The sequence below is a fragment of the Perissodus microlepis genome, chromosome 11 (genome assembly GCF_051167445.1).
Source record: "Perissodus microlepis isolate ML-2025 ecotype Zambia chromosome 11, ASM5116744v1, whole genome shotgun sequence".
Taxonomy (NCBI): domain Eukaryota; kingdom Metazoa; phylum Chordata; class Actinopteri; order Cichliformes; family Cichlidae; genus Perissodus; species Perissodus microlepis.
The window spans coordinates 9644251-9657969 of NC_140471.1; the positions used below are offsets into that span (position 1 = coordinate 9644251).

Genomic DNA, 13719 nt, shown 5'->3' on the forward strand with positions numbered 1-13719 from the left:
TATATATATATATATATATACAAATAGAAATGGGTATTAGCTAAGCCTATGAACTACTAAATTCGTTAAAGAATAAACCACACAGAGCCCCCCACTCTCCCGTTTTCCCCTCACAAAACTAAAATAATTCAATGAAACCGATTAGTATGCAACAACTGGAAATTAATAGTTACAATAGTTCATACAAAACGATTTTTGTTAAAATTACCCCTCATAAGTAGTATAGTCTATTCACATTATGGACATTATTACTATTATACTCACCAAGCTTTCAAATATGCAAAATATGTCGGACATACAACGATTAAGGAACTCATCACAGACTCTCATGGCCAGCGCTTCCACATAGAATACTTACAATCAGTGTTTCGGTTCACAATTGACCTGCTGTTCAGCTGTGCATAAATGATACCTTTCATAAGTAACTAACATGCACACAACAATAAATATTATGTTCCAGCATAAATCAGTGTTTAAGTACCCAAACCTACAATTGCATATTATTCCAAAACTGACATTTCAAAAAAGATGCTCTATTTGTCTGTGAAGCTTTTGAGAAAGCTTTGTCTACCTTTCTTTAACATGTGTTACAGGCTGTTTTGGGTTCACATCTGACCTGCTGTTCAACAATTTGAATGCACAGAAGAAATTGAAAGTTTACACACAGAAAAATACCACTACTGAATGAAACAACACAGCTGTATAGAAGAAGTGTATCAATCTCACTTTTGGTATTATGTCAAGAAAAAGGAACTGCCTATTTAGAAACTATTTAAAACCAAATGCTAAATCACGCACTTCTTTTTATGAGTCTTCTCTTAGTCATCCTTCCTTTTTGCAAACAATGTTATGGTTAAAATGATGCCCAGTGCTAACAGTGTATTGTGTGCACACTGTGGGAAACAGCACCTCTCAGTCCGTGGTTTTTATTTCTCTACAGCCATCTTCTGTATACATTAAAAACAAAAACAAAAAAAAAACTTTGGTGCATCCACATGTTCTCCTTTTGTTTCTGAAGATCTTTAAAAACATCTGACCATATGACTCATTTCACATGCTGCTGACCTGGTTTGATATTGCAAACCTTTTTCTCACTTTTGCCTGCCTTTGTAAAAGGATGTTTGTTGAGACTTGATGGAAATGCTTTGCTCTACATTTCAGATCAGCTGAACAAAAGCAACAAATAATAGCTTTTACCTGCAGCTGAATGTTCACTTTTTGGTTTTGTCTCACACAATAAAAACAAAATGCAAATCTGTGATAACACGTGGGCTTCAAAATTATGCCCAGAAGGTGCTTAATTAACAAATAAACATAAAGATCGTGACCTTGAAGAAGTTAGATGAAAAGGTGAATAAACAGGCAGAAATTAAGAGCACACATAATATTAAACCTGTCGTGTTGATGTGTGTATATAACGGGGGTGGGGGGGCAGTATTGTTGAGAGAGAAAAAACAGCCACTGCATTAAAGCCACAACTTTTATTCATTAGTGAACCTCATGAGATACACCAGCAACAAAGTTCTCTATTGGTCATCTTGGTAAGTTGATAATTGGCTGGTCCTCATACCTGTGTAGTTTATTTCTAAGAACCAGGATTTCAGTCAGCTTCGATAAAAAATAAAACTGCAACATGTCTCCAATAAACTTTCTGTACTTTTATCATTTTTAGAAGTATTCGTATAGAAAAAGGACTTTTTAAAAAAAGCTAGAAAATCTTTTAAAGAAACTGACAATAATCTAAAGCTCATCAAATGCACCAAGATACAAATAGGCATATAAAGCTCAAGCTGAAGGCACAAAGAGGCTTCAACCACGAGTAAATACTGTACAATCCCAATAATGACGGACATATTTACCTACATTGTAGTCTAAGTATAAATTATTACATAAAAATCATATCTTTTATATATAATGCATGTAGATGATAGAAGAGAAAAGTTACTTTGTCTTTGCCAACAAGTGCTAACCTGTGGTATTAACCCTCTGGGTTTGTTTTTGTTTCAGACAGAAGTTGTTCTTCAACCACACTGGCATAGTAGATTTTTACTCCAAACTTGCAGTTCTGTACAGCTCACAGTTCAAAGTATGAAACTAATACTGCAATCACACTGCAAAGCAAAGGATATAATGTAACATGAGGCACTGAAGACTCAACAAATGTCACGTTATCAACAAAGAGTCACTGAGGTGGGTTAATGACTACATCTTCCTGTTTATTCTATGCACAGTGAATAGGTAGCTTGCAAATGCATTCAAATGTACTACTTGCTTTAAAATATTCATTTTTATTATGACAAACAGTAAGCACTGTTCTTTGAAACATTACAGGCAGTAGGTAGCTGGTTAAAAAGCCATAAAAAGGCAAATTCCTAATAGGTTTATGAAAAGGGTCTACACACTTATGTGCTGTCGAAAGGGAATAGAACCCTGTTGTCGTTATCTGCTTTGTGCATCTTCATTGAAGCCATAAAACATGCTATGCTGCTCTTGTTGCTTGAGGTAAAGTCTGAAAATCAGGAAATACATGTGTCAAACCAAGCACATTTACGCTTAAAAGAAACAGATTAGAGTTAAACAGACACAATTAACAACGCTCTAATCCTGCTAAGTTGATAAACTCTAAAGTGTAAAAGAGCAGTAAATGCTCTCACTGGCCTTTAAACCTTAAACCAACTATTATAGCTTTATACAGAGGACAGCGAGAAAGGAATGCACTTTGGCTGTTGTCAGAAAACCTTGATCGCTTCTATGGTTTCTGAATTATAGTCATTAGCTTTGACTCCACCTGTCCACATGCTTGCAGCATTCAACCCCACCAAAAGTCCTGAACATATTACATGTGTTCTAAAGATGCCTGAGGGAGTTTTACTAAGGCTGCCACTGTATGAAGTCAAAGACAAATTGCTTAAAAAATGGCTTACAGAAATATAATCTCTAAACATAAAAAAAAAAACACATTGGAAAAAAAACAAAAAAACAAAAAAAAACACTACTACAATATTTTTTTTTTTTTTTTTTTTACAAACAACAAAGCGTATCTATATTTGGTCAGTTCTGTAAGTGCCTGTGTGACAACAACAAACGTTTGTACCTGCAAAGTAACAAAATCTCTCAATGCAATACTGGGCAGCATATGAAAATGTTCATTCATGTAACCCCCCCTCCCCCGCCCCGCACAAAAACCAAAACAAATCAAAGAAAGCATACAGAAAGTAAAAAGAAACACAGACAGTTTTTAACACAGAAAAAACAAAACACAAAAACACAATCTGACCTCAGAGGACAGAAAAAAAAAAGTGTCAACTTTTTAAGGTCCATCTTAATACTATTCTTATACAGAATATAGTACCAGGCTGAACTGGGCTGGTTCAGCGTACATCCATCAAAAGGAGCAATCAATTTCTGGGTCACACAGAATCAGCTCTTGTCCAGCGTAGTTCATCTTAGGTCTAAAGGCACAGCGTCAGATCGTTTCACACTGACGACTCGCCAACACTACAACGATCCACTTCAGGTTTTAATTCTTAAAACTTTGAATGGATATTTACTCCTTCCTTAGCATGGGATGACAGGAAAGCATTTTAACAGTTTGACTTTATTTTATTATGACCCCTATGTCACAAACACTGAACATTAAGTAGAAAGATAAAGTGGCAGAGGATGAAGTTGGGAATGGCGAAGAAAAAAAAAAAAAAAAAAGACAAAGAACAAAGCAGCAGCACTGGAGAGGAGCAGAGGTGTCTACTTCAAACTTCATCAAGAAGAATCATCTTCAGCTGGTTATAGATCCATTTGAGTCTTAATAGGCAGGAGCCAAAATCCACCCTGATTTGATCTTATTAGTCAGTTCAGGCGTAGAACTCCTTGGTGGGTGCTTTGTGATATGCAGTTGCAGAAAGTTTGTTATCTCCCAGGTCGTAGCTACCTTCATCCTTCTTCTTTATGCGGTAGGCAAGGAGAGACAAGAGGGAAACAGCACAGAGGAATCCAATGACTCCGCACACTATCACAGCTGGAGACGGAAAAAAGAAATACGAAATTATTTTTAAAAAAAATAACATTTTTAATCACAGTTATCTATACTTAACATTTCAGATTCTTCAACAGAAGTCTAAATTTTCTTGAAAACTCACTACTGTAATTTTGTAATGAACTGGTAAGACAGTAGAAACCTAGTCTTTACCTGCTAGCACCTCTTTTCTCTCCAGCAGGTTCTCAGAGGATACCTCCATAGAGTTCTCACCAAATAATCCTTCTCGATCAGCTTTGGTAAGAGTTTCATCAGACTTTTTGATAGGCTCTTCATATTGGGGATGTAACACATCCAGGCGTCTCTCCTTGCCAGAATTGATTACACCATCAGCTCTAGTACTGCCACTGGGAGGCACATTGGTGGTGCTGGGACTAGCATCGTTTCCAAACCAGTCAGCTGTTGTGCCAACACCAAGCCCCTATAAGGATATTAGCACCGTTTAAAAAAATAAAAAAAAAGCTGAGACATTATGTGGCTTTAGATACTTTCCATTTACCACTATTCACACCTTAAAGCGGTAGTAAATAAATCACAATTAGTTTCTCTGCTCCAAAATTAAATCAACCTTAATATTTACTCTCACTATCACCAATTGAAATTAAAAGAATAAATATCCTTGTGTGTGCGATGAATCATCCTGAAGACGGACATAAGTCAGACTTCATGAGGACATGAATCAAAAGGAACAGTCATACTTTACCTTGTCTCCATCAGGGAAAATGTCAGTCTCCTTCGCTGTAGTTCCTGGACCGTGGCTGCGTGCCACTGTGGTTGGTGGGTTGTGCGGAGAGTGTACTGTAGGCTGTGGTTGACGCTGCTCTGTTTTGCTAGAGGGGCTAGGCAACGTCAGGACCATATCCCCGGCATCTGAATGGGCACGGGAAACTGAAAATCACCAAAACAAAACACTTCAGAGCATGTCTCTTTTCATTATTATAGAATAGTTTTTTTTTTTTTTTTTAATCTATTGGATTAACTGAAGGAATAGGACCGTTTTTCTTGGATAACGAGTTGACATCTGAGGTTACTTGGTTTTACAGCAGAGTCTGCCACAAATGTGGAAACAGTTCCTACTGCAAGTTTTATAACTTACTGAAATTCACCTGAACGTAATGCAGTTTTATATCACGCTGAATGTGCCACGACATCACTCACTACAGTTTACGCAGGTGAGTCATTCAAAGTCTGTGAGTTTCCAATAAAATGTCACCTGGTTCCACTGTATCACCTCAGGACAAACATCTGGTATATTGTAAGTGCATCTGTGTCTGAACATACAAGCACTTGTGGCTTACTTGTGTATTACTCACAAGCCTGCATGTATGATTGAGTGGAGTTAAATAATGTCTAATAATCTGTGATGAAGTTTCTATTTAATAAGCAACACAGGGAAAATATACATATAGATATATTATACATATACACACACACACACACACACACACACATATATATATATATATAGATAGATAGACATATATGCATACATATCCTTACCATAATCTCCAGATCCAGAGCCTGACCCACCATCATCACCATCTTCATCGTCTATAGGGAGGTCACCAGATGTTCGGCCCTCTATGTATAAGTCATCACTTGGGCTAAATGACTGGGAGAAGACAAAGAGCTGCCAAAAAAAAGGGGGGGGGGGGGGGATAAAAACATGCAATTTTATTTAAGTAGGAATTCCTTTCACTAATTGACAACATGTGGATCTCGCTACAGTTCTGGAGTAAGACAATACCTCTCACAACCAATGATGTATGCTGGCCAAATATGCAGCAGTGCATGCTGCTGTCTGAGAGTATTACATCCATACTATAGTATGTGCAGTAGATAAAGGCTGTTTTCTTGATCATTTCACATGCTGTGGCAGTAATTTGTGATACTTTGCAGAACCATGCAGCAGAGAACTAAGTGTCGTTGAAAGGAGGAGGGACGAGATAAAGCAGCTTCAAAGACAACACAAAGAGCAGGCAAGTAGAAATGGGCCGGTTCACATATTAGATTGCACCTCGTGAAATCCTTCCGCCAACCCGAATGCTACACAGAGGAGTGTGATGAAAACCAGTGACCTTCTTTTCCCTTGATCTAAGGCCTAGGCAGACAGAAGGTAATGAGACGAGTGGCTCAAACACAACCGGAGATCACATGAATCAAAGAAAGACACTAACTGTGCTGAAATCGATAAAGAGCCAAAGAAAAAGAAGCTCAAACATATGCTGGTGTTAAGAGAGGGAGAGACACTCACACACAGAGACATGGATGAATATGGCCCATTGAGACCTGAAATATGTCTGGTATGTATACTATGCTTCCACTAACACAGGTGCTGAGAGAGGGTGAAAATAGGGAGAAAGGAAAGGAAGCACAGTTTAGTGTACTTCTCATAAGATAACTGCTCCAGAAAAAGGTTTTACTCCAATAAAAATTCACAAAATATGTTGTCAAAGCAACAGTTCTTTTCAAGTTAACACCATTTTTCTTTTGCTAACAAACCTTTTTATCAGTATGCAATAATGCAAACAGCCCACAGAAGGGATACAGATATAAAATCTATCTGATCTGCAACTGTACACCTAACATTTAAGGTCATTCTGCAACATGTCACCAAGATACTGGTGTATTCATGTGAAGCATTAATAACACGTAAACCCAAGGGTGACTAAAATAGCAGAAGAGGTGCTGGCATTCTCACCGACTTCAGCCAGAGATTAGAAAAGCAAAAGCTGTGACTGTCTGTGTCACATACACAATGAGAAATATACTCTATGCCTAGCTTGAGAATTATCAGGTTATAAGGCTATAATCAGACATCAGCAAACTTATGGTAGATGTATGCGAAATCTGTCCAACTATTTTAAAAGACCTCTAAAGACGTACCTTTTTTAACTGCTAACAGTCAAGTCTGAGGTCCATCACGGATTGGACAAGTTCTTTTATATAGCTGTTTTAACTACTGTTAGAGTTTAGTTCTGATTTTATTCTTATTTTCTGACTTCTTTTTAATCGTTATGTTTACTATGCTGTTTATGTGAGTTCTGTGTGTTGTAACTGGCTTCTTGGAGACCTGGATTGCAGATGAGTGTGCCTGTAAAGCACTCTGGGTCAACGTCGGTTGTATTAAAATTAGCTACATAAATAACATTGACTTGATAGTCATACAAAAAAGTATTAGATCAAAGTGTTTTACTGTGTTTCACTGGCATTTATTTTACCAGACCAAATCCAGATGTTAACCACACGATTAGCTGAGTCAACACATATAACACATTATCTTTTTTAACGGATCAATCAAATATTTTTAATTTAGAATTGATTTCACTAAATGCCATTAAGCTTTGACCTCCCACCTACTGGCAGTTTGTTTTCTGCTGACTCTGAATCAGTTCTCCTTGACAGATACAAGTTTTACACTGGGGTTTACTGGAAGATGTGATTTAGAATTTATACACATCTGGAAAGCATACGTATGCACGCAGGATTTACACACACACACTCTGTATATAACATTCTGATATTCTGGTGCTTTGTCACAATGAAGACAGTTTACTGGAAACAGCTGTATCACTCCACAGACATATGAGAGAAGACTGAGTGTTGGTGGAGGGCAACATTAAAGCTGACAATCATCAAAGTCTTATTTTTTGTTTCTCCTCAGCTGATAGCTAGCTATAGCCCCAGTGAGCTGCAAAGTAATGAGAGCATGGTCAGATCGAGAGTTAGTTTAGATAACAACGAAAAGCACACAACAGATCTGTCATCACTTGGATAGCAGCAGCAGCAGCAGCAGAGTGCTGTGTTGAAGGTGGTGTATGTTTGACTAAGGCATAAAATGAATTATCCACAGACATTAAGTAGCTGTAGTCTGTAAGGACAAAATTATCAGATGCCAAGAGAAAATGAATATTCCTCTTACAACTTTAGTGATCAGACAGAGTTTGGTAATGCAGTCTTTAGTAATGCCAACAGGCAAAATGTGACACAATATCTACTTCTGTCGTACATGTGATTGTTATGTCCTTAATTCAGATTACAGTAATTTGAAACTGCTGACCAGAGACTACAGGTCCCAGTCCACTCCATGTACGCAAATACCTAATATAGCTTTGTCCATTAGTTGTGTGGTGGTCAAAGAACAGTCAAGATAATCAGCGATATGTGGTTAAAAACAAAAAATATATATTGAAAAATAAATAAATAAAAAAAAATAAAAACTCTCCAAGGGCATGCTAACACTGAAAGTCAAACAAACTGCTACAGCAACTCATCAAAAGAAAAACCTCTTGCAGCTAATCGCATGTGTACAGACTGCCCTTGACACACAGAACAATGTTGTGACTAATGCTGATTAACTGAGAACACATATCTTCCGCCCCACCAGGCTTTTTAGTTCTCCACAGCAGCAAGTGTCAAACTACATCGTTTATATTCATGTTTTTTTGTTTCTAAACAGTTTTTTTCTTCCTCACATGTAGGCGTTTCAGTGGAGTGCTTTTGAAGCCCTACGAAAATCGTCATTAATAGCACCGTGAGGAGGTGTTACCCTTTTCCTCTCGCTCTTAGCATTTGGATGAAAAACTGCTCATATCCCACGCAGTTGCGTGCTTGCCTGGACTAGCCCAGTGGAACTCGCTGTTACTCATCCATCCAGAAAAATGACACAACTACCAGATCACAAACTGTCAAAGGAAGAAAGCCTGTTTAAACATTCATCCTTTGGATTGGAGCAACATCACTGACTGACTAACCAGTAATTCTACAGCCACACTTGGGACACAGATAGTTTGGATGTAAGATGTAGCCCATCACACCCAGCAATTTAAGACTGGAGTCTGTGTATTAGTGGTATGACATGAAGACGAATCAAAGCATCTGTGGATCAAAGTATGAGATGACACAAATTAAAGTTAAGCAGAAAAAAGGTTTGTTTTTTGAGTGGCCACACCTGTTTACAAGCTATTATATTCAGAGATTACAACCTGTGGGGCCTTAAAGCAGGACAGGAATGCCAAGCTGTATTCATTTTCACCATATCCACAACTCCCTGAGTCCTACTAAGGGATTGCATGTCTCTTTCCTCTGCTACAAATATACACCAGAAGCAGTATCGTGTTTCAGTTCCGTCTCCTTTCACAATATACAGTCCATAAATCTTAAACAAACTGCATTTCTGCAGAGGTGGTGAGGCTCCCTGGCTCTCATTAGAGATTTCTTACAGTCAATAAATCACCAGCCTGGATATTTTTCATACTTTGTGACGATGAACAAAGCTCTGCTTCAGCCTGTCATCCCCAGGTGTTTTCCAGCTATAAAGCAGCCGCACATAGAGAAACAATGGAAGGGGTAAAGGAGGAGGATTTTGAAATACTCTTTTTTTCCTTAAACCACCTTGGTTAAATATGAATGATTTCCTGGTTTAGAATTTGAATTTGCAGTATAACATTATAAAACGTGTGGGTGAGAAATTCAGGCCAGGTCTGGTTTAAATGTCAAAGCTGTGAGCTAAATGATGAACAGACTTTGGCCCTGTGTGAACTTGACACCAACTGGACGCTTGGCCTCGGTTTGAAAAGGCTGCTGAGGTCAAAAATCACCCAGCTTATAGATCCGGAGGTAACATATATTTATGTTTTAAAAAGACGAATTCGTGCTGTTCACTTTAAAGGTACATTTAACGTAAATACATAATATAATAATAATTAACACAGAGAAAAAACTGAGGATATAACATTAAGAGTAATATTTTTATTTTATGTGTAAACTCTATGGGGTAGAACTCAAACAGTCCACATGAACATAACAAACGTTACCCAGGGCTGTCGTTTTCAAAAATATCTTAACGTTTTAGCCTTCTCGGTTATTTTACATATTAAAGATAATTAATATGTATTTTTCCACTAATACGTCAACTGGAACATGTTTGAATTAAAAAACATTTAAGAAAAGCTACTTACTTTTCCACTGATTGACCCAGTTGCCAGCCCGACGAGGAACAACCACCACAGATTCCCCATTTTAACTTCCAAAACAATTTAAAAAAAACACGCTAGTTGAAAACGAGAAATTATATGTTGGTATAGTGAAAACGTTCAACTCGCTCTTCGGTGTTCAGTAGTACGGATAATTTGTTGTAGCGCTTTCGCTGTCGAGCCACTTCGTTAAATCTCAGTAAAGTTCCCGAGTGTGTCCCGGACTCGTTGTGAGAAGGACTTCGTCTGAAAAAGTTGTTTAGCCTGGTCGTGAAGCGTGGCTCTCTGCGGTGACGTCAGCACGCCGGTCCTTGACGACGGTAGTGGAGACGCACACGCGAGCCGGAACCGTTGACAAGGTGACGAGCTCAACTGCCTTACACGAGGTTAATTAATAATAGGCTGAACGAGCGGCTTTTTCTTATTTACATTTTTAGTGTGGATATACGCTTCTAAAATCCAGCAATTCATTTTGCCCTTTTTTGGAGGACTTGAGTCTGAGGCACAGGCCATTTATCTCTATGTAATTCACATGAATCCTACTGTTCTATTGATGCCATATTTGCGGGGGCTGGGCAAACATTTCAAAATGGACTCCCCTCCCTTGTGGCTATAAAATATGGTGATAAGCTTTTGTTTTTTGTTTTGTAGTTATTATGATTCTATTGCTAAAAAAAAAAGAGGTTTTTAACTTTTACTCCTTCCAAAACAAAATTTTAATGCCGCACATTTTCAGCCTATTTCAGGAGACAGAAGACAGGGTGAGGCCGAAAGGATTTTACTCAAAATTATGGTCTGATTAGAGCCGTCAGGAAATGAAGTGGAGGGAGGTCAGACAGGAAGGTAAAAGCTCAAAGGGGGACATAACATCAGGTTTGTTATCAGAAGTATTGCTTAATGTTTAAACAAATCAAACACAAACAGAAAAAAAGTTTGATTCCTTCTTTTCTCTTCTGATTTATATAATTAATGATGTATAAGCTAAATGTGCATTAACCTGTACCTCTCCTGTCTCATTAGAATGAAAAATGAAAACAGGACAACGCTGCTAACAACCACCAGGACAGGAGGCCCTATGATTACATCAAAGTGTAAATAGGTAACCAGGTTTCTGAAAAACATGTCAGAGCACACAAACCAGAGGGACGTGCTCATCTGAAAACATCCGTTTCACGGCATGACTCAGATATCCTAGGATCTGAACTTACTGGTACCTTGTTACAGTCAGTTCAGTAAGTCAAGGCACATTTTTCAAATATTAGGGAGTCCGTCAAAGTAACGGATTATCTTAATATCTCCGTTAAAGGGGAAAGAATGAAGCTCTCTGGAAGGTGAGACCACTGTTAAACAGATTGCAACAGGGCTGCCAAAAGATTATTGCCTTCACAGGCCGGTGTTTTAAATGGCAGCCGAGAAACCAAATGCCACAACTTCAGAGCCCTAGCTTTAACAACATTTCTATATTTGTCCCTGCTCGGACTCCTCTAAGCTTTCACCTTCTCGCTCTAAAATCTGGCCCTCTTCCACCTCACCTCCTGACAGCAGTATGAGTAAAATCCTGTCTGCCACACTCAGCGCTCTGTCACACCATCCATGATTACTGTTACTGCCATGGGGAGCATGACCCAACAACCCATGTTTAGGTGAGTATTAGGAGTGCAGAATGGAGTTTAATAAAAAAAAAAAAAAAAAAAAAGGGAAACAATATCATTTCATCATACTAAGATAAAAAAATAAATAATTTTCCAAAAAAAAATCTTCTAAACATTTATTTCAACTACTATACTTAAATTATCTAAAAACAAACAAACCAACCAACTATGAAACATTTATTCTTCTGGGTCTCAGGAGATTAGGAGCAATCATCACAGTATGGATTGATTGAGACTCAACCATCTTTTGTGTGTTGGAATATACACACAAAAATACATTTCCCTTTGAGACATCGGAGAAATTAGCACATAGATCAGACGGAATAATTTCCAAAAACATAGATTTCAATAAAAACTTTATGATTCCATTGATTTTTATTGAAGGACAAGCTTGCTTTAGTTGTGACACACGGTGTGGTTCATGACTCCCTCTGGTGGAGAAAGGCTATAATGACAACCAAGCAGTTTAAATGGCCGCTTCTGTCAAATGCTTTACTCCCTTTCAAACCAACTCATATTTGCAAAACATGAAGCCTAGTGTAGTTTCCAAACCTTGAAACCACTTAGGCAGTGACAAGGATATTTTGACTCCATGTGAGGTACCTCAATTAATATTAATAAAAAACATTATCCAGCCATAACAATTCTTAATTTGACACAGCAAACCAAGGATATTAGTCTTATAGCCTAACAGTCCACATTAATAAAACATCTTCCCAAGTATTGCTCATCAGAAATCTGAAAAATCTGTCATTACATGCGCTCAGCTTTAAAGAAACTGATGTTTTCTACTTTGTTATTTATATCAGACAAGGCCTTCAGAGCTGGGGATGAAATAGGCCTGAGAACAGCGAGAGCCAACCTGTCCCGTGGCATCAGGAAAGCGAAACAGGACTACACACACAAGATAACCTCCCACTTCAATGATAGCAAGGACGCAAGAAGCCTATGGCAAGGCATCCAGGCTATTACAGACTACAAGCCTGTAGCGCGTAGCTGTGAGAGCGACACCACTCTGCTCAACAACCTGAACAGCTTCTTTGCACGATTTGAAGCACAGAACAACACACGCCCACAGAAAACACCACCACCTCCACACGACCAGCCTCTGTGCCTGTCTGCTGCCAGCGTGAAGAGAACACTCATCGCCATCAACGCCCGGAAAGCAGCGGGTCCAGATAACATCCCTGGTAGGGTGCTGAAAGACTGCGCAGAGGAGCTGAAGAATGTCTTCACAGACATCTTTAATACCTCTCTGAGGCAAGCCACTGTCCCATCATGCTTCAAGACTGCCACTATCATACCTGTGCCAAAGAAACCATCCCCAGCCTGTTTCAATGACTACCGCCCCGTGGCACTGACACCCATTATTATGAAGTGCTTTGAACGACTAGTCATGTCACACATCAAATCCACCCTACCTCCCACCCTGGACCCACACCAGTTCGCATACAGAGCGAAACGATCCACAGAGGATGCAATCTGCTCTGCCTTCCACCCAGCCCTAACTCATCTGGACAAGAAAGACTCATATGTGAGAATGCTGTTCATAGACTTTAGCTCAGCATTCAACACCATAATACCACAACAACTCATCTGTAAACTGGACAGACTGGGCCTCAGCATCTCCCTCTGCAACTGGCTGCTGGATTTCCTCAGCCAGAGGCCTCAAGCGGTGCGTGTGGGCAACAAGGTCTCAAACAGCATTACCCTGAGCACGGGGGCTCCACAAGGCTGTGTGCTCAGTCCTCTGCTCTTCACCCTGTTGACACATGACTGCACACCAACCTACAGCTCCAACCATCTTGTGAAGTTTGCGGACGACACAACGCTGGTGGGGCTCATCACCAAGGGCGATGAGACCCACTACAGGAAAGAGGTTGAGCTCCTGACCACGTGGTGCAGAGACAACAACCTCCTGCTAAATGTTAGTAAGACCAAGGAGATTATTGTCAACTTCCAGAGAGGCCACGCCTGTCACCCCCCATTGACCATCGACGGCGCTGCGGTGGAGAGGGTGAGCAGCACCAAGTTCCTGGGGGTGCACATCAGTGAGGAC

At 39.2% G+C, this 13719-nt stretch overlaps 1 protein-coding gene and 1 long non-coding RNA gene across 2 annotated transcripts; one reads left to right on the forward strand and one right to left on the reverse strand.

Moving 5' to 3' along the window:
- Positions 1 to 1466: 1466 nt before the first annotated feature.
- On the reverse strand, positions 1467 to 10308 carry LOC146377257 (uncharacterized). The gene is made up of 5 exons (XM_084942868.1): positions 9994 to 10308; positions 5534 to 5663; positions 4737 to 4921; positions 4187 to 4454; positions 1467 to 4015 (listed from the first exon to the last, which is right to left on the reverse strand). The coding sequence occupies exons 1-5, from the start codon at positions 10051 to 10053 to the stop codon at positions 3852 to 3854; spliced, it is 807 nt and encodes a 268-aa protein (XP_084798994.1). The 5' UTR covers positions 10054 to 10308; the 3' UTR covers positions 1467 to 3851.
- A 36-nt stretch (positions 10309 to 10344) lies between these two features.
- Positions 10345 to 12482, forward strand: LOC146377258 (uncharacterized). Its single transcript, XR_014801598.1, has 3 exons — positions 10345 to 10630; positions 10745 to 10881; positions 11029 to 12482. It is a non-coding gene; the product is annotated as an uncharacterized LOC146377258 (long non-coding RNA).
- The last annotated feature ends 1237 nt before the right edge of the window (positions 12483 to 13719 follow it).

Bases quoted from the DNA above. Each gene is read 5' to 3' on its own strand.
- LOC146377257 (XM_084942868.1), bottom strand. From the start codon at position 10,053: ATGGGGAATCTGTGGTGGTTGTTCCTCGTCGGGCTGGCAACTGGGTCA. The intron at 5,664-9,993 runs GTAAGTAGCTTT...TTTTTTTGGCAG, and splicing joins CTGGGTCAATCAGTGGAAAA to CTCTTTGTCTTCTCCCAGTC. The intron at 4,016-4,186 runs GTAAAGACTAGG...TTCCGTCTCCAG, and splicing joins GAGAAAAGAGGTGCTAGCAG to CTGTGATAGTGTGCGGAGTC.